This window comes from Gopherus flavomarginatus, chromosome 2, assembly GCF_025201925.1.
Source record: "Gopherus flavomarginatus isolate rGopFla2 chromosome 2, rGopFla2.mat.asm, whole genome shotgun sequence".
Lineage (NCBI taxonomy): Eukaryota > Metazoa > Chordata > Testudines > Testudinidae > Gopherus > Gopherus flavomarginatus.
In genome coordinates this window covers 59,815,982-59,834,918 of record NC_066618.1, presented here as the reverse complement: position 1 = coordinate 59,834,918, position 18,937 = coordinate 59,815,982, and the positions used below count along the sequence as shown (strand labels likewise).

Genomic DNA, 18,937 nt, shown 5'->3' with positions numbered 1-18,937 from the left:
AGGATGCCTTATGAGTGGAGGAAAGAGTAAAGGTTTAATATACATTATGGAATCTATGGGAGCTCTCGCTCCATTAATAAAGCTATTAGCCCTTGTGTCTAGCTCGTGCAATCTGCTCTTTGATTTTTAAAACATTTGTCAGAAGTTAGAGGGATGCTACGACCAAATATGTCTTACTGGATGTGTTGTGGTATATGTATCATATCTGAAATTAATCTAAATACATTATCTAGTAAAAGGAATTTCTAAACATACATTCAAATATATGTTCTTGCAGTATGTCTCTTTAATTAACAGAGCAAAACTCAGACCTGGCCAGCTAGTTAAAACTATGATATAAAGCTATTTCACAGCTATGCTATCAACAGATTACACTGGTCTACAATTTTTGAGAAGTCGTCTGCTTCAGAGATAAAATGTGATATTTATTATGTATTTTGATGTGCTGAATTCAAATATGACAATTAAAACAACTGATTGGCTACTGTTTCTAAGATATTTAAGTTTTTACATTTTATGTCTATGTATATTGTGTAGATAGTAGACTTTTAATCATAAATTGTAAACCTAGGTCTTTTCATGTGTTTATGGTTGCTTTACATGATAATATTTCACCTGTCCTGTTTATGTAACACTTTAAAAATCAGCAAAAGGGTTATATAAATAAAATTTATTATGAAACAAAAGGCAAAAAACTATTATGTACCTAGTTTAGCCCTATTCAGTGTCTACTCGGCACTTCTTGGCTTGTCTCTTGTATTCATTAAATGGAGCATCTCTTGTCACTGTCCAGCAATAGTCTGCAAGCATTGATGGGCTCCATTTGCCCTGACAGCCTGCCAGGAGATTCCACTGCTGTAGTCTGGAGCCCAACAGCTCTGCCTTACTCTTGGGTAGTTCCAAATCCCTGACAAGGTCATTCAGTTCCCCTTGTGTTATGAGGTGTGGTTCAGAGGAGGAGGATGGGAGAAAATGTGGGTCCTGTGACATTGATGGTTCAGGACCAGAAGTTTCATCCTCTTCCTCTTCCTCGTCTGACTCAAGTGAGAATGATTCTGGTGCATCAGGAACCGGCAGTCCTTCTCCGTGGGGTACTGGGCGTATAGCTGATGGAATGTTTGGATAATGCACAGTCCATTTTTTCTTCTTTGACACACCTTTCCCAACTGGAGGCACCATACAGAAGTAACAATTGATGATCTGATCTGTTGGCTCTCTCCAAATCATTGGCACTGCAAAAGGCATAGATTTCCTTTTCCTGTTCAACCACTGGCGAAGATTTGTTGAAGAAGTGTTGCAGCATATGTGTGGGGCCCACCTCTTGTCCTGATCTTCAATTTTGCAGCCAAAAGAAAGGTGATAGGCTTTCTTAACCATAGTGGTTCTACTGCGCTTTTGTGATGCAAAAGTCACTTCACCATAAACATAGCAGAAGTTATCTGCGCTGTTCACACAAGTACGAGGCATCTCTGCTCACTTTGGCTAAACAGAAATGTGTCCCTTTGCAAAATCAAACACTGACAAATAAGAGAGCACGACACTGTATGATTTCTAGAGCTGATATAGGGCAATTTGTTCAGCAGAGTGATGTAAGCTTCGTTATGATTGCATCATCCATGACTTCTAGGAATAACATGATGCAATTCATCTCATGTATGACACAATACCAGCTTCAGATTGCATCATTCATTGTTTTGCCTCAAAAGCAAGTACTGTCCAAACCCAGTCATAGATTTATTCATAGATCCAGTCAAGGATGTATTTTAGTCATTTCTGGTTTAAATTGAGATTCCTTCCCTTTATAACTCACTTATCCTCCGCCATTCCCAAGTCAAGGGTCGTATATACTGACCCAATAGCATATCTTGAAAACTAGAGCCAATCAACAATTTTAAGCATCATTTTCGTTTTCAGTGACCCAGAATTAGTAAAGTTGGACTACATTTATTTCAGAAGCATTTTGGCTGTAGAGCAGTGTTACAGCATCTCTCTTTTGTTTTTGTTTCTAATTCAGTTACTGGAGTACCCTGCCACAAAAAACCCAGATTTATTGTTTTATTACCTCAGAGAAACATATAGAATCATAGAATATCAGGGTTAGAAGGGACCTCAGGAGGTCATTGAGTCCAACCCCCTGCTCAAAGCAGGACCAATCCCCAGACAGATTTTTGCCTCAGATCCCTAGATGGCCCCCTCAAGGATTAAATTCACAACCCTGGGTTTAGCAGGCTAATGCTCAAACCACTGAGCTATCTCTCCCTTCCCTCCTTGTAGGAGAACAAACAAATATATACGAAAACAGTAAATGTTGTCAATGACTATATATTACTTGGGGAGTTTACGTTATGTATCTGTGCTTTCCGATTGTTTGCCCACATTAAACAAGATGCAATACATTTGAGGTGTGCATATTGTAAGGCTGTATTTCTTTATTCACAGTTCTGGTGAGCTATGCTTCACTCCTCTGGTTTGCGTTTACATTGGAAAGCATCATAGCTTCACTGTGCCACTTTACTGACAGTGAGTAATGTCTTATCATACAAGCATTCCCATGGACATCAGTGGGACTATGTAACAGTGTCTCACCATTCCGCCACAGGTACAGCTGCTGCCTCAGTTTCCTCAGAGCCTCCCTTTCACTGTTTAATGAGTTTAGCCCTTTGGCTAAACCGAAATGATCCTATCCTATTGTGTAAGCAAAACAAGAAGTCCACAATACAAGCCTGTAACTCTGGGCCTAGCCCTCTTTTAGGGTCTGTGTAATCCTCCTCTCTTTGAGGAGTATAACCATGCCCCTCTAGCTGACACCTCAGAGCCACAGGGGAGCTCATGCTTTGGCCCTAGAAACCCCAAGAGGGAAGGTGACTGCCCACTCCACTGCCCACTCCTTCACTTTCCCCTCAAAGCCGCCTCCTACATTTGTCTTGCCCCCACGACCCCTTTCCCTGTATTCTACAGTATGGCTCCCCTGGGCCCCTTTTACTCCTCTTCTCAGTGTACCACCACTGGTCTTCAAAACCTGGTCACTGAAGAACCTCCCCAACTAGCTGTACCCTGCACAGCAAGCAAAAAGGAGATCTTTTATATCCCTGGCGCCTTTCCGAGCATATTTTGTACAAGCCTAGAGTTCCCTTGTCCCTCAGGGAACTACAACTTCCAGAATTCCTCTGTTCCAGGCTGGAACTCAGAACAGGAATGGGTTGGACCTGAGACAGCATAAACTGTAACAGACTACTTACAGAGCAAGGTACTACTCAGCATGAGTGAGGGTTTGTCTACACATGGAATTACTCCGGACTGTACACACATGGAGTTAATCAGAGATAGTCAATCAGGAATAACTCCATGCGTAGACAAGCCCTAAGGCAGGTAAAATCTAGCCCTACATTTACACGTGTGTGCGATCATAAAGCATTTTGCTGGAGTATCATTTGCTCCAAATAAAATTCCAAAGCAAAGTACTTTGCAGTATCCTGGATCAGTAGTTTATGTTAATATTTAGAAATGCTAGTGTTATTTCATGCGATTTCATTATTTCTAAGATCCCATTATAGCATTACTATATATCAAAACGGTCATTCCACAATGTATCTCAGCACCATCATATCTCTTCCATAGAGAGATCTGAAATACAGCCAGTTTCTCTGCCATCTGAAATACAAGCCAGTTTCTCTTTCACACACAGTTACTGTGACTTCCAGGTGAAGGAAGGAAATCAGAAAGCAACTATGGTCTTTAAAGTGCTGTTTGGAATCTTTCCAGCTCTAAAAAGCTAAGCAATTACCTGGTCAATAAAGGGACTGAGTGTATTATTCTTACCTCAGCTTGAGAATTAGATGGCAAAAGTGAGCTTTCATTTTCTGTCACACTTCCAGTAGGGCCGTTGCTTGGTGAACTGGGCCCTGTTCCTGGAGAACTGCTACTAACTGACGCCTCTGAAAAAAGATTAAGCACACATGAATTTATAAGCAACACAGAAATCCAGCTGCGATTATGATGAACAATATATTGCTTATGGCACAGTCTTTCTTTTGTTGAAGAATAGTTTTCCTGTATGAATAGACTTCTTCTGTCTTAAGGATTTTCTCTCAGTCCCAATTTGTTTGCAACCTTAAAAAGATAGATAGTTTCATTCTTTTCCCCTCTTGATCCCTTCTGCACAAAGGGGGAATTTATTACTTGAGTTTCCTGCAAAGATGGCAAGTTACTCAGTGGCAGGCAGAGATGTGCAAACAGAACTCCTAATGAGGAAAAAGGAAAGGAAGTACTTTTTATTGCATACTCTTCTGCCTCTGTGAGAGATCAAAATGACAGAAACAGTAGACTTGCAAAGGTCATGATAACATATCATCAATTCATGAGGCCTACTGTCATTCCCTTGCTGTTTGGGAAGGGCTCCGGAGTATTCAGTTGTGAACTAACCTCTATATGAGTAACCAATAAAAAACAATACACCATTTGCAATACATCTCTGTCAGCAAGGTATGAGGGACTGTTTGTAGCATACAAAATCTTAAAATAGCATTTTGAGAGCTATAATTTACCGCAGCTTGGTGAAAAAACTCCCAGGAGTTTTGGTTAAGACGAAATGTAATATCAGTTTAGGAAATGATACATCTGCTATCGGTGATATATATACCATAGGAAGATATTCTGCACTTGTAAAGGAATGGACTTGATGATCTAGTTGATCTTCATCACATCTAACTGTTATAAATCCTATACTGATGACAAGAGTTTTTGTACAGAACAAGGAAAGAATATAAATAACTAAAATTAGTATGGTGTTAGCAGAGATAAGAATATTTTATAGAACATCTTTCATACAAACTATCTCAAGAAAATTAAGATAATTTAGAGCATTTATTTAATTAGCCAGTTATCAAGTTATGGCTATCACCAATTCTTTGCTCTCTTTTTTGGGTCAGTTTGTTAGGTCCAGCAGCATATTATCATCCAGGCCGACAAATTTGCAGGGGTGACAAATTTATAATAGCAGCATTTTTGTATTCACGGCATCAGTGATGCTATGATTCTACCAAACATAGCGAGTATTGAAACCACCAATGACGGCACAACGCCATTTAGTAAACATACTCGCAAGAATCCTAAATGTTAATAATATGACTGGAAGAATGTAAGCAGGTAAAAAAAAAAGCTATACAAAAGAAAGAAAGGGAAAATGAAATGATAGCAAAAATGCACAAAATAGATTCCTTTGTTGTATCAATTAGTGCCGACAATGAGACAGAAAAAATAGTTGAAAGTAGTAGTGAAGTAAAAAGTGAAAATATTGGTGTTGATATTGAAAATACTGACATTTAATAAATTAATGTGGGGCCAGGAGCGGCAATTATTTCAGGACCTAGGGGCGGCAAAATCATTAATCGGCCACTGGTTAGGTCCCCACTCCTCTTGTCACGGAAGAAAATGGAAGTTTTGATAGTGACTTAAAGGAACCATTGCTTACTCCCAGCTACAGTACATTTCTGCAATTCACTATCCCATCAATAAACTAATAATATAGGTCTGGTCAGGAAATGTCTTTGCTCAGAAAATGTTTGATCAGCTGTACTTTTAGCCGATTAGGGTCTATGTGCAAAGTATGATGGCGGAAAAACTCACAACCAAGTCAATGGCAAACTTGTAAAAAGTGAGTCCTGGGAATATATTTTCAGGTATATAAGCAATCATTGATAATGAGTCAGAGACAGAGTCAGGATTAGAATAGAAATGTCCCAACACCCAGCCATGTACTTTAACCATGACTATAGGTAATGCTCTCTTACTACAGTCATTATTGTTTTACTTTTAACCTCACTTGAAAATATATGTATCACAAAGGAATGGGCCACTCTAGAAATGTAGGTGTCAGTAAAGAGAGAATCAGCAATGAGCTGCCAACCCTTAGATACCCCAACAAATTCAGCAATTACACTTAACACCAGTGTTTGTGAAGTTAATTGGGCATATCTTGGTCAGATAGCAATGTTATGGAAAGCTCTGCATTGAGATGCTAACTGGAGATTAGGAACAGGAGAATGATTTCTTTTACATTTGCATCCATGTCACAATCCCATAGTCTGTAATAAACACAGTAAAGAGCTATTCTGAAAACAGCACTTATTGGACAGGGAACTTACTGTAATTTGTTTACACTGTGTCATATCTACACGGTGATGTAAAATCAGTGAAACGTTCTGATTTAGTTAAACCCTTCCCTGACTAATGGATGCATACATATATAACCAGCTGAGCAGTAATCAAGTGCCTTTATATACACAAGGCCTAAATCTCATCTCACTGAAACAAGTGTAATCCAGGTGTGATGCCAGTGAAGTCAGTGGAGTTGCACTGGTGTCAAACAAGAGCAAGTGACATCAGAATCAGGCCCAGACATTGTAGATTCTCCTGTTCTATTCAGATTAATAGGACAGGCCCTGAAAGCATCCTATAGTCTGCATGTTCAGGAGTCTGGATTCCAATGTGCTTGCAGAGGGGACAATTCAAAGCAAAGTTAGCCCTAATTTTGCAAGATAACATATACGATAATGGCACACTAACACTAAACATATATAATCACTTTATGAGCATACATAATATGCAAAAGTATACACTATTATCCAAAGATAATTTGCCTCTTCATTTACGTAGTTCAAATGTGTGGAAAGGAACTCAAAACCAATTTTAATTAACCTAAAATATTTCAATTTACATTTTTTTCTTCTCTGCAACCTTTCTCCCTAAAGTGCAAAACTTTTATGTTATAACTGCTAAAAAATCCCTTCTAATTACTAGCAGCACCATCTGCTATGTCTGAAAAATGTGCTATGAATATTTAAACAGGTCTGTAAATACTTCAAGTCACATAATACCTCAGTGAGTTCTTAAAATCAAAACCAATTAAGGCTGACATTTTCAAACAAAGGGAACCAGAAAGAGTGGTCAAACATGATTTCAAAAAGGTTGTGACGAGCTACCCTCATTTCAAGTTAGTTCTTTTGAAAACATCAGATCTCACTCATAAAAACTGTTAATCCAAGCAACACTTCTAAGGAACCAGGTGTCCTCCACTGTGTTTGGAAAGATCATCAAGATGATATTTCTTATTTTGCCCATCTTGTTCAAAATGTTCAGACATTTCTTTAAGCCCTGGGAGATCTCTCACTTCAGAGAAAGCCTAACACAGGGAAAGATATCCCAAAGACTTAGGTTGAATTTCTAGCCTGCACACTCCAAAAGAAACGAAGCTGTCAGATCATCCCACTACAAACTAAGCTGGCAGATACATAAGACATAATATTGCCACTGAGGGCTATTGAGTATTACAGAACATTTATTTAAAAAAAAAAAAAGTACAAGCTGTCTCACACAGCATATCTCGGTTCCCTGGGAAAACACACCAAGCCAAAAAGCAGGTGGAATTTCAATTACTTCAGTGGAGTTGTATACGGACACCTGCATTCCTGTCCAGAAAGCTTCATATGGTTTGTGGGTCCCTGCACTTCAGAGGTCCCATAAAGGCCATTCGGTCTCTAGCAGCATCCTCTGGTGACTGAGCTCCAGAGTTCCTTCAGTGGCTGCCACTGTATTGCCTGCTTCCCTCCATTAGGGGCTGCTGCTGAGAGCCAAGAGTCCAACAGAGCATCCCTTCCAGCTGCCAGATACTTCTCCATCATTCTAGCACTGAATGCATGCAGCTGGCATTTGACAATGGGGAGAGCTGCAGCTGGTTACTTCAGGTTGCAACAAGGGACGAGCCCTCCTTTTGACTTAATGGATGATTGGCCATGTGTGCTCAAGACTTGAGTATGCTTTGCATAGTCTTTAGTCAAGCAACTATAGATAAGTTAAATCTGTCTCTATTACCCATGCATTAATTAGAATGCTGTTATCTTGCTCCGCTCCTCTTGGTTAGAAGATCCCAAGAACAAGTGAACATCCACACATAGAGTTTTGCAAATAATGCTCTATCCTGTTTTAGTTTGAGAGAAAATACTTATTCAAGACATTATTTATGTATGTTTCTGAGTCCCATTGAAGATAATAGTATTTAAGCACGTGCTTAAGTACTTTGCTGAATCAGGACCTTAAATTGTATTGGCTTCAGAGCTGTTCACAAGTTTGTTAAACTACTGCTTAGATTTGTTAAAATGTATGTACTGTTCATCATCTACATTTCTAAAGGTCTGCTTTTCCTGAAGAGATTAATCTGGGTTTAGCATTCCCTTTTCGGCTGGGAGTATGATGACAGCTATTAATTCATTTCTTGCTCAAATTAAAGGGACAGGAATTTTGTTTATATTAAGTATTTTAATCTATTTTTCTGATAGTGCAACCTTTACATAGTATAGATCAGTATTTAAATAGCATTTTTTAAATCTCTTTAAAGCATTATATGGGCTTTTCTGTTCCCTTGCTGTCTTTTGGGTGGGGCTTGGACTGCTCCTGCCTCCCTCCTTCCTCTTCCACTCTGTACATACAGCTGTCTTTTCAGTTTACATTTCAGCTTTCCTGCTGCTACTACTAAACACCCTCTTACAGAGCCTGAGGAAGAGCTTGTACACTCTCCACAGAGCAGTACAGGAGAGTGATGCAAGAACCCAGCAATGAACCAGTGACACTGACTACACACAAAGTGCTACCAACCCACACAGGAAACAAACAGGAACAACAGAGAATCTTTTTCCTTCTTATCTCTTTTTATCCCAACAATTCTAGGGGTTCCTTGTTTTTGTACTTACTATTATATGTAAGAAAAAGTGTCCTGATGGAAGTGTGATTTTTAAGTTGACAGTGCCCTTCTCACAAGTGAATAAAGCAAATTATTGTATGCAATTGTACCTTAAGTATTGTTGCTTTTCTGACAGAGAAATCTCTCTCCACACATATGTTCAATATACAATTAAGTTTCCAGTAAACTATTTTTCAGGTCTTCTAAGCAGTCTACTAGCATAGTAGTTTCGACAGAATCGCTCCAGTCCTTAATTACCTGTCACTTCAAACAGTCTCTTCTTGAATGAACTGACAACATTTCCATCCTTCCGCCTGAGTAAGGGGCTGCTTCTCCTTTCTGTCACCTTCTGTTTTAACCTAGAACGCACCTTCAAGTTGGGCTCCGAGGCTGGGAATTAAGAGAAGAAAATGGAGAATTTAAAATTAAAAAGCCATTTCACCAAAGAGTGCTTCCACTCCTTCAAGTACCCCTCCCTCAGCCCCCAGATGATCAGAGAAGAGAGAGCTATTTAATTACAGCTCCTCAGCACCCTCAAATGGCCCCAACCCTAAGATGGTGAATGGGACTGAGGCAGTTGCAAAGCTGCTGCTCCCACTACTGTTACCACTTCATACCTAAGATAGGACCTAAATTCTGAGCAGACCAGAGGGGGAAGGAGCAGCTTAAAATATGCTCTTCCCAGAAATGTTGCCACTCTAGAAAGCCACCTTAGCCATCCCTTATCCTAGCCCTGAGCCACCGGTAGGAGACAGCAGAGAAAGTAAGAGGGAACACATTATTTTTATTTACTTTTTTTCTTCTAAGCAAAATCACTGAATCTCTCTTTTTTTAAAAAAAAATTCTGTGGATATTATTCTGCTTGAATCGTATATATGTACCTCATGTATTAGGGGGAGATGTTCAAAAGTACTTGAGAGATTTAGCAGCACAAAGCCCATTAAAAGTCAGTGAGAATTGTACTCCTAAAACCCTTAAGTTCTTTTGAAATTGCCTCTAAACAGATATGATTCCCCATAGACTTCTCCCTCTCTTTAATTCAATGGAGTAAAGACCTACCACACCGTCAAAGCTATTTATAATGAGTGGCATTTCAGTGGTTATGTTAAAGCAGAAAAAGAAAGAAATTTCACTAGTCAGCCACTGAGTTTATTTTTGTTTCCAGTCCTCAGCAAAATCCCTACTATTTCTCTTTCTCATCCCAGCTGTGCTACAGAGAAAAGTATCTCAGCATGAGGATAGACAAAGTTTTCTATAGTAGTTAACAAAAAGCAGAAATGTGGGTTATTAATATGCAGTTTTATCACTAAAATTATCCAGAGGCCAAGAAAGCTTTATTCTACTACATTCCTACTGTAGGTGAAAACTGGTAACAGTATAGCGGGGAATCCCCTTCTGGGTTTAGACTTTGTCTGATGGTAGAAATAGGAAGAAGCCTCTGCTGCGGCCTTTTGATTTCTTATAAGCATATAATTTATATCAAAGCCCATTAGGAGAACATTTCTTAGTGTGCAGTTCTGAGCCCGAAACCTTCAGCAGTTCTTAGCCTGAACCTTTTCTGAATAACTGCACCGAAACAACTGCATGTATTGCTGTACTCTGAGAATATTTATACATGAAAATATAAACTCAGTCTGAAAAGGATGAAGTAAGATCAAATTCCAGAAATCCTAGGATTATATTTAATGCATTCTGGGCAAGTTCTTCCACCTTTTTCCTTTCCTAAATGGACCCAGTCTTTGCATATGAATGCTAGAGACCGGGTTTTGTGGTGTTTATTAATTTGTGGCATCTCTAATAAGAAAAATGTTTCATGTGCCCATTTATGTGCTCTTCTAAGTAAGCCTTTATCAAACAGACTGTTGAGGATTAGTGCAGCCACCTGGCAGGTACATTTAGGGTAGAATTTGTTTATGTTTTATTGTCTGGCCATGCATCTTGGCTTATCAACCCATCTTAAGATGCAGAGGGGTTGGAAGTTCTCTCTTTCTCTCTCACACACATGCACACCCTATCTCTCACATGCTTTCTCTACCGTGTGTGTGTGCACATATGCACACACAAACAGAGTTAGAAATGGAGGAAGAAAAGAAGGGATGAAATCCTGGCTACCCTGAAGTCATTAGAGTTTCAGCTCTCTTCTCATGTGCACTGTGAATGCATCTGTTTCCTGTTGTTCCATTAGCTTCTACAGTGATTAGCACATTAGAAATGCCTGAGATAGATCAATGGGGATGCCAATAACTTATTATATTTAGCCTGCTCAAAGAGTCGTACAAAATGTTTAGTAAACTCAGGACTGGTTGGATTTGCAAAGTCTCTAGCCAACCTTTGTCATGCCTTTTCTCATGATGCTAAATAGTTCCTGAGAGAACACTGTCTCCTGTGTGGTCTACTGTTTGTGCTGCTTTCAGAGGAACTATATAACACCCTGATACAAAACTAGAAATCTTTGAGGAAAACTTTAAATTTAACTTTCATTTTACACTTTATCAGTCACTATATTAGTGATCAATGGCTCCATATCTAGTTGGCAGCTGGTATAAAGTGGAGTGCCCAAGGTTTGGTCCTGGGGCCAGTTTTGTTCAATATCTTAATGATCTAGAGGATGGTGTGGACTGCACCCTCAGCAAGTTTGACACTAAACTGAGAGGAGTGGTAGATACGCTGGAGGGTAGGGATAGGATACAGGGGGACCTAGATAAGTTAGAGGATTGGGCCAAAAGAAATCTGATGAGGTTCAACAAGGGCAAATTCAGAGTTCCTCACTTAAGATGGAAGAATCCTATGCACTGCTACAGACTAGGGACCGAATGGCTAGGCAGCAGTTCTTCAGAAAAAGACCTAGGGGTTACAGTGGATGAGAAGCTGTAAATGAGTCAAAAGTGTACCCTTGTTGCCAAGAAGGCTAGTGGCATTTTGGGCTGTATAAATAGGGACACTGCCAGCAGATCGAGAGATGTGATCATTCCCCTCTATTCGACATTGGTGAGGCCTCATCTGGAGTACTGTGTCCAATTTTGGGCTCCACACTACAAGAAGGATGTGGAAAAACTGGAAAGAGTTCAGCAGAGGGCAACAAAAATGATTACGGGGGCTGGAGCACATGACTTATGAGGAAAGGCTGAGGGAACTGGGATTGTTTAGTCTGCAGAAGAGAAGGAGGTGGGATTTTATAGCTACTTTCAACTACCTGAAAGGGGGTTCCAAAGAGGATGGCTCTAGACTGTTCTTAGTGGTAGCAGATGACAGAACAAGAAGTAATGGTCTCAAGTTGCAGTGAGGGGGGATTTGGTTGGATATTAGGAAAAGCTTTTTCACAAGGAGGGTGGTGAAGCACTGGAATGGGTTACCTAGGGAGGTGGTGGAATCTCCTTCCTTAGAGGTTTTTAAGGTCAGGCTTGACAAAGCCCTGGCTGGGATGATTTAGTCGAGGATTGGTCCTGATTTGAGCAGGGGGTTGGACTGGATGACCTCCTGAGGTGCCTTCCAATACTGATATTCCATGATTCTATGATTCTTCTATATGACTCATCCATGGGAAAGCAAATGTGATTTATTTCTTTAGAGAGATACAGTTTTGATACAGAACTGTCAACTTACAATGTATGATAAGATTACATTGGTGTACTAGGAACATATCTATGTGTGCTCAGACCATGAATCTAATGTAGTTATGAATGCATTTGGAAGTAAAGTAACTCATATATTGTGCTGACTCAGTTTGTGGTTAGGGTTCATTCTATTTATAATTCTCCAAACTCCCAAGCTGCAGAAGAAAATTTCCATATCAGTGACTGACTAATGTGATGTAAATCCTCTGGGTCCAGAGAAAGAGCTCTTCAGCATTCACTGGGGAGAAGTTCCACTTGTATAGGAATGTATTTCATGCCCAGTCACACTGATTGCCTTTCTATTTTTAACCATGTTGCCATCACACTCTGCATTTCAATCAATCACATAAACAGAGAAGGCACTCTTTTATATGGATATCTGAGTTTATGCGCCAGCCAAGAAGAGAACCCTAACATAAAAGAGGAATCTCATTATTTAAATGAAAACAATACATTTTCAAATGAAGAGGAAGAAAACAACCCAGTTTTTTAATATTCCAAATAAAAGATAAAAATTAAAGCTTTAAAGAGTATAATGTTCAAAAACAGACATTCTTGAATATCCCTTGTGAAATGTAGAAAACAGAGCACTATGCCAGACAGGACCCTTGATGATAAGAGGTGAAAACTCAGATTTTAATACAGGGCTGATGGTTAGAGTATAGGGTTGAGGAAACAGTCCTGGGTTCTAATCCTGGCTGAGATATCAATTTGGTCGGTTACCTTGGAGAAGTCCACAGGGTAAAATCCTAGCCCTGCTGAAGTCATGACAAAATGCTCATTGACTTCAACAGGTAAGGATTTCATCCACAATCTCTACAGGTCTCAGTTTATTCTGGTATCAAACGACTGTAACAACAGGCATCCATCAGCTGTTTTGAAAGCATTAAAGAGATACTTTCAGGTAGTTTAGACTCCAAATACAGGTTTTGTTCTTAAAAAAGGTTTATCACAGTTCAATATTAATATAAATGATTTATAGAATTAAAATTTTCATTGTTTAAACTGAGTGAAATGCAAACAAGTAAACTAAAAGCAAAAATAGGGAAAAGTAAATTATATGTTTACATTATTTCACTTCTGATATTCAAGCTTTTTTATTAGTAATTCATATAAGGATTTTTCAAAAATATACTATATAATTTTTAACATTTCATTGTCCCTTTATTTAATTAATGTTTATAAAGTGCTTGGAGATCCTTGGATAAAGATGCTAAAGAAGTATTAAAATTATTCACTAGTAGGTTTAAATGAGTATGTGGTATGATGGTTTAACTATTGGTTCTTAGAAGTAACCTTTGTTATGCTTCATTATCAATCAAAAAAGATCTTTATGACTCCATATAGTGCTTCACTGACACATTAAGACCCTGATTCAGCATGGTATTTAAGCATGTGCCTAACTTTAAGCACATGAGTAGTCCCATTAAGTAAGGTCTACAGCTAGATTCAGCCTGGCTGGTACAGGATGGCGCAAATTCCACCTTCCTGAACCAGCAGTCCCTTACAAGCCAAGGAGGATGCATCCCTAAATCAGGGCAGGAGGTGTTTCCACAACTGCCCTTCATTGGGGAAACTATACAGGGATAGGACAACTTAAGTTTCTCTTAGAGACTCCATTGCATCCCTGGTGGCAGATGCAGAAGTGGGATTACGCTAAGAAGCCAGCATAAACCAGAGATGAATCTAGCTCATAGCTTGTAAAGAAATTTGCATCTGGTTCTCAGCTCCATCAAGCTTTTACATTGCCAGTCAGCACAGCACTTTGAGCTAGATCCAGAAAGGGACTTAGATGCCTACATGCCTCTTTAGGCACCTAATGTCAACATTTAGGTGCCTCTGGTATTCACAAAACCTTCACTATCTTGCTGCCTAGCCTGTGGGTGCCTAAATTTCTGCCATTAAAGTCCCCTAGGCACCTAAGTTTCTGCAAGTAGGATGTGCAAAACCACCTAATTTCAGACACTGCTGAGTCATTCGGTGCCTAGCTCATTCCTAAGCGATGGCAGGATTCTCAAACTAGGTATTCCCATGCCTGTCTCACATGCAGGGCCCAGTCTGGTAGGAATGCTCTGAGCCCCACTTAACCCTCACAAAAGACAGATGGGTATGAGACTTGGTGGGGCTGGCTGTGTATTTCCCATTATACCGAACAGCTCAGTGGTTAGAGCACAACCCTGGGCTGTGAGAACCTAGATCTGAACTCCCACCCTAGATCTGAACTCTGATTTGGAGCAGGAATTTGAACCCAGATCCCAAGTGTGTCCTAATGACCATTCTAGTGAATATTTTAGGGTGAGTTTCTCAATCTCTCCCTTTTAAGCTGTTCCACTTGGTATAAATAATTAGCTATTCATTGGAGCAATGCCTTGAACTTGCCTTTCTCACATCCCAGATGAGTTCCCCTAACTACTGGGGATATTTAATTATTTATATAAAGTGGAACAGCTTCAACAAGAGAGATTGAGAGACTCATCTCTGAATACCCAACAGCCTGGTGATTTGGGCACTCTCCTGGGAAGTGGCAGGCCCTGAATTCAAGTCCCTGCTCCAGAGCAGGGATTCTGAAACAGATCTCCCACATTCCTGACTGGTTTAGGTGGCTTCCTTGCTGGCTTCTGTGAATCCCTTTCTTAGGTGCCTAACTCTTCCCATACAATGCATGGAGCCTTGGCACCCAGTTTGGGGCTGTGCATTCTACTGGGCAGAAGGGCAGGTAGGAGTTGCAACACCTAACTCCATTTGTGGATCTAGCCCTTTGTGCTAGTGTTGCTGGTATCTCCCCAATTTAAGGAAAGGAAAATGTATCATACAAATGTGCTTTGGATAAAAGGAAGCAAAAAGAAAAGGTTGGCAGTAGACAGTTGGTGGAGTGTCAATGCACTGGAGAATCATTCTGCACATGCAACTCTCATTTGCAGTGTGTGTTCAGATCTAAAATGTTATGGGCCGTTTCAGTAATGTTGGCAGTTTAGCATCCCACTGCTATCAGTTTGCTTAGTGTCTACTGAAATGCTGACCATAAGGACCTCATTCGATATTACTTCTCCAATCTACTCTAAATGGGCTACACCAAGAAATCAAGCAACACCTGATTTTTAATTTAAACCAGGACATGAGAATTATAGGCAACTCAGGAGGTCAGCTGAGAGCAACAGCAAGAGTGCTCTAGTTCCTTGAGAGAGGCAGGTAGCACTGCAGAGCTGAAGTTTTGGGTCCTAGAGGAAGAAAGGGTGGGTTACATTAGAATGAATTTTTGGAATTTTGAAGTAGGTGGTTGTTGAGTGCCATTGCAGAAGATGATGTTACTACCCCTGCTATAGCCATTAGCAAGGAAGCCAGTCGCAATGGGGTGGACTCAACCAAATGGTAGGTTAAAACTTTTTGACATCCACCCCTTACACAGTTTCAAGTTGCTCTCTAGGGCAAGCTGAAATTTCCTTAATGGTTAGATGAGACATACAATAGTTAACACTTAGGTAGCCAGTGACCTGTAGGGAGACAGTACTGCAGCAAAGAGCAACAAGCCTAATGTTGACATTAGAAAGAAAATATGACACTGTACATAAGTACAGATGATTTCACTGAGATCACCCCTCTTATTCAACTGTATGACATCCCAAGTAGCTCCAGTCTCTCATGAGTAGTGTGATGATGTAACACAAACATGGGAGACAGAAAAGTAATACACTGAAATCATGTCACATATTACAGTGTTATTAATTACTTGCAGTTTACAGATACTGGCATTCCAGAATGCAGTCTAAGGACTGGATCACTCCTCAATGTGCAAACAAGGCTGAGATTACTTGGCTAGGATTACCTTGACTATTTCCTTAATTAAACATACTCAGATATTTAAGAATCCTGTTGGAGGAATAAAAACACCTAACATTAAAGGGAGAAAGCCTTATAAATGAAGGGTGTTTAACAGATAATAGTACACTGCTTTCTGATGGTGCCTGGAAAACAGTAGTACTTTTGTATCAGAAAAGTATGTGCCAATTTCAAATCAGCATTTAATGAATGCTAGGCAGGAAATGGGGGATGGTAGAGGGGTAGAGGGTATAGTGAGCTGGTCCTCATCTTTAGGCTAAAACCATATATAGGAGACCTGAGGAGCAGAAAGTGAGTTTTTGTCAAGGCTCAGGATGGATCTATAGTGAAAGCATTTCCTTCTATTATCTCATAGGCTGGTTTTAGAAAATCATAGGAAAGCAGAGGTAGTGACACTAAATTTGACAACAGTGACTGTTTAATTTTTAAAAATTCAACAGGCAGCAACTTCTGTATGTTTCCAAGATTTGTCGCATCCTATGTAAGAATGTCAATCTGTTCCCTATAGCTCATGCTAAAATCACTATTCCTGAGTTTATTCAGAGAAATAATAATAAAGAATGTTGTGATGTGTTTACGTCCACAAAGAGAAATACGACAAAAATAAAGAATTAGCATACTATTTAATAATCTTAATTGCTGGTTGGTATTTTCTGTTTATTTTCGGTTACAGATGGCCATTTTATTTGGGGCCCGGAGGATCATATTTTAAGTTGATTTGAATATATTCTGCGGTATTAACATAATATATTATATTGCATTGACAAAAAAATTAAATTGCTGACATGACTAGTAGCTGTATTACTAATCATTTAAATTGTTTTTAAACTTACAGTGTTATAGCTTAGAAGTATCAATAAAGGCAATAACATTTTCAAAGGCCGATTTTCAATAAGTAGGATGATGCTTTAGACTGGAACAATTTGCCAGTCAATTACTGAAATAAAATGGAAATCTTAACATAATACAAGACTGGTTGTAATATACTCTCATCCCTAAAAAAGAGTGATTTAAAATATATAAATAAAAAGGGGATAATGTAACTCTGGTACATCCTACAAAAGTGAAGGTCAGGGAAGATAAACAGAAAACCTTTTAAAAATATATAGAATTTTAGATACTGAGAGCCCCCAATTCCTCTCCTAATTCTTTGTTTCCACAGACAGAAGCCTGAGCCTGCATCCTAACTTAGGTATGTTTGTACATCAATATGGGTGGGGCAGCCACAGCAATACTTGGGGAAACCAAAGCTGCTTAAGATAGGGGACCGCTTCTATTTCAAAGAGCAGCAATCTGAAAACTACTGGGGGAAAGCATCTTTGTCCCTTTCTGTCCCCAAAGGATCTGGGGGAAGGCTGGGAAGAACACACATACACACTTCCCCAATAAAGGCAGCCGAGTACCTGTGTCATGCCGAGTCTGCGGCTAAGGTGAGTGCCTCATCAGCATGCCATTCCAGTGAAGACAGCTGAAGAAAGAGGAGCATATTTGCTCCCCAAGAGTCTGGGCAGCCGGCAGGGGTGGAAAGAGGGCTCAGGAGAAATGCACTCACACACAAACATCTCTAAGTAGGAGGGACCAGAAGCTCCCAAGTCCTTCCCAATAACCTAGACAGCATAGAGGGCAGAAAAGTACCACACTTCCATTAGCAAGAAGGGTAGTTGATGTTATTGTGAGCTCCCTCTCGAAGATTCTAGGATGTCCAGGACCCTTCCAAAGATGGCAGAGAGCTGAGGGAAAGGAGTTCAGAGAGCAGGGTTGCCGGTTTTGAGCTTCCTGCTCCCTCAATGGCTTGCTGGAGAGCTGCCAGTGACCCTTACTTTACTGGAGGTATGTGAGGGTCTCAACTTCATCCCAGGATGCACTAGCTTCTGGGAGAGGTATAAATACTCACTGCTCTGTTTGGTGGTTTCCGGCTGCTGCTATTTTAAGCTGCCCCAGCCTCTTCAGCCACCTCAGAATATCTGTATTTATTAAAGGCCAAAATGTGCCATTTAGTTCTCCCGACCCTTTGATTCACTAAGAGATCTCTGTGCTTAGAACATCACTTTCCAACACAATCCAGTAATGGGGAGTTAATTCTTTGGATAGTATGGACATCTCTTATGGCTGGCACTCTGGAAAATGCCAGCACATTATACTAAAAGTTCACTGGCTCTTTAATTCTGGTATTTTAAAATGTCATTTCAGGTTGAAGTTAGATTTATGAGAGAGAAAGCCATTTGCACTATTTCCTCTAAAGCGTTTCCAAGAACTACATAGAACATCCATTTGGATGGGCCTGACTGTTGGGTGGTCCCAACAAGGCTAGAGCGTCACGTACTGTGGTGAAGGATGAAAATGCTTTATTTTTCTGGCTTGCATCACCTAATCTGTTTTCAGCATACAGAGAAACTGTTTCCTGATCAGCCGCTTGGTTTAAAGGGAATGTTGATCACATGTGAAACCTTTTAGCCCTTTGCTTTATTTTAGTTTTGTAAAAGGTAAAATGCTTTATTTACTCAGGCTAAGGTAAATATCCAACCCCTAAATAAAAAAACAGGGTTAGTGAAACACATGTTAAAAACAGCTAATTCGATTAGAGGGGATATTTCAGCCCTTTAGCTTTCTTCAGGCTATGGAAGCAGATTTAACAAGGTTAGTTGTTTTTCATCTATAGCCTAAAGAAAGTTCAGAACTGAAATCTTCCCTCAAGCCCTTTTGTAAATTCCTACCATGCATTTTAGAATCATCTTCCCTGTTTTTCTTTGTG

At 39.8% G+C, this 18,937-nt stretch overlaps 1 protein-coding gene across 3 annotated transcripts in view; it reads right to left on the bottom strand.

Annotated features, from left to right (window-relative positions):
- Window positions 1-18,937, bottom strand: part of HDAC9 (histone deacetylase 9) — a 511,031-nt gene that overhangs the window by 252,930 nt on the left and 239,164 nt on the right. For all 3 annotated transcript variants that reach the window (XM_050938581.1, XM_050938583.1, XM_050938582.1), the window contains 2 exons: window positions 8,993-9,124; window positions 3,820-3,935 (listed from right to left, as the gene is read on the bottom strand). In XM_050938581.1, coding sequence (XP_050794538.1) covers window positions 3,820-3,935; window positions 8,993-9,124 — 248 coding nt within the window. The remainder of the gene's footprint in view (window positions 1-3,819; window positions 3,936-8,992; window positions 9,125-18,937) is intronic.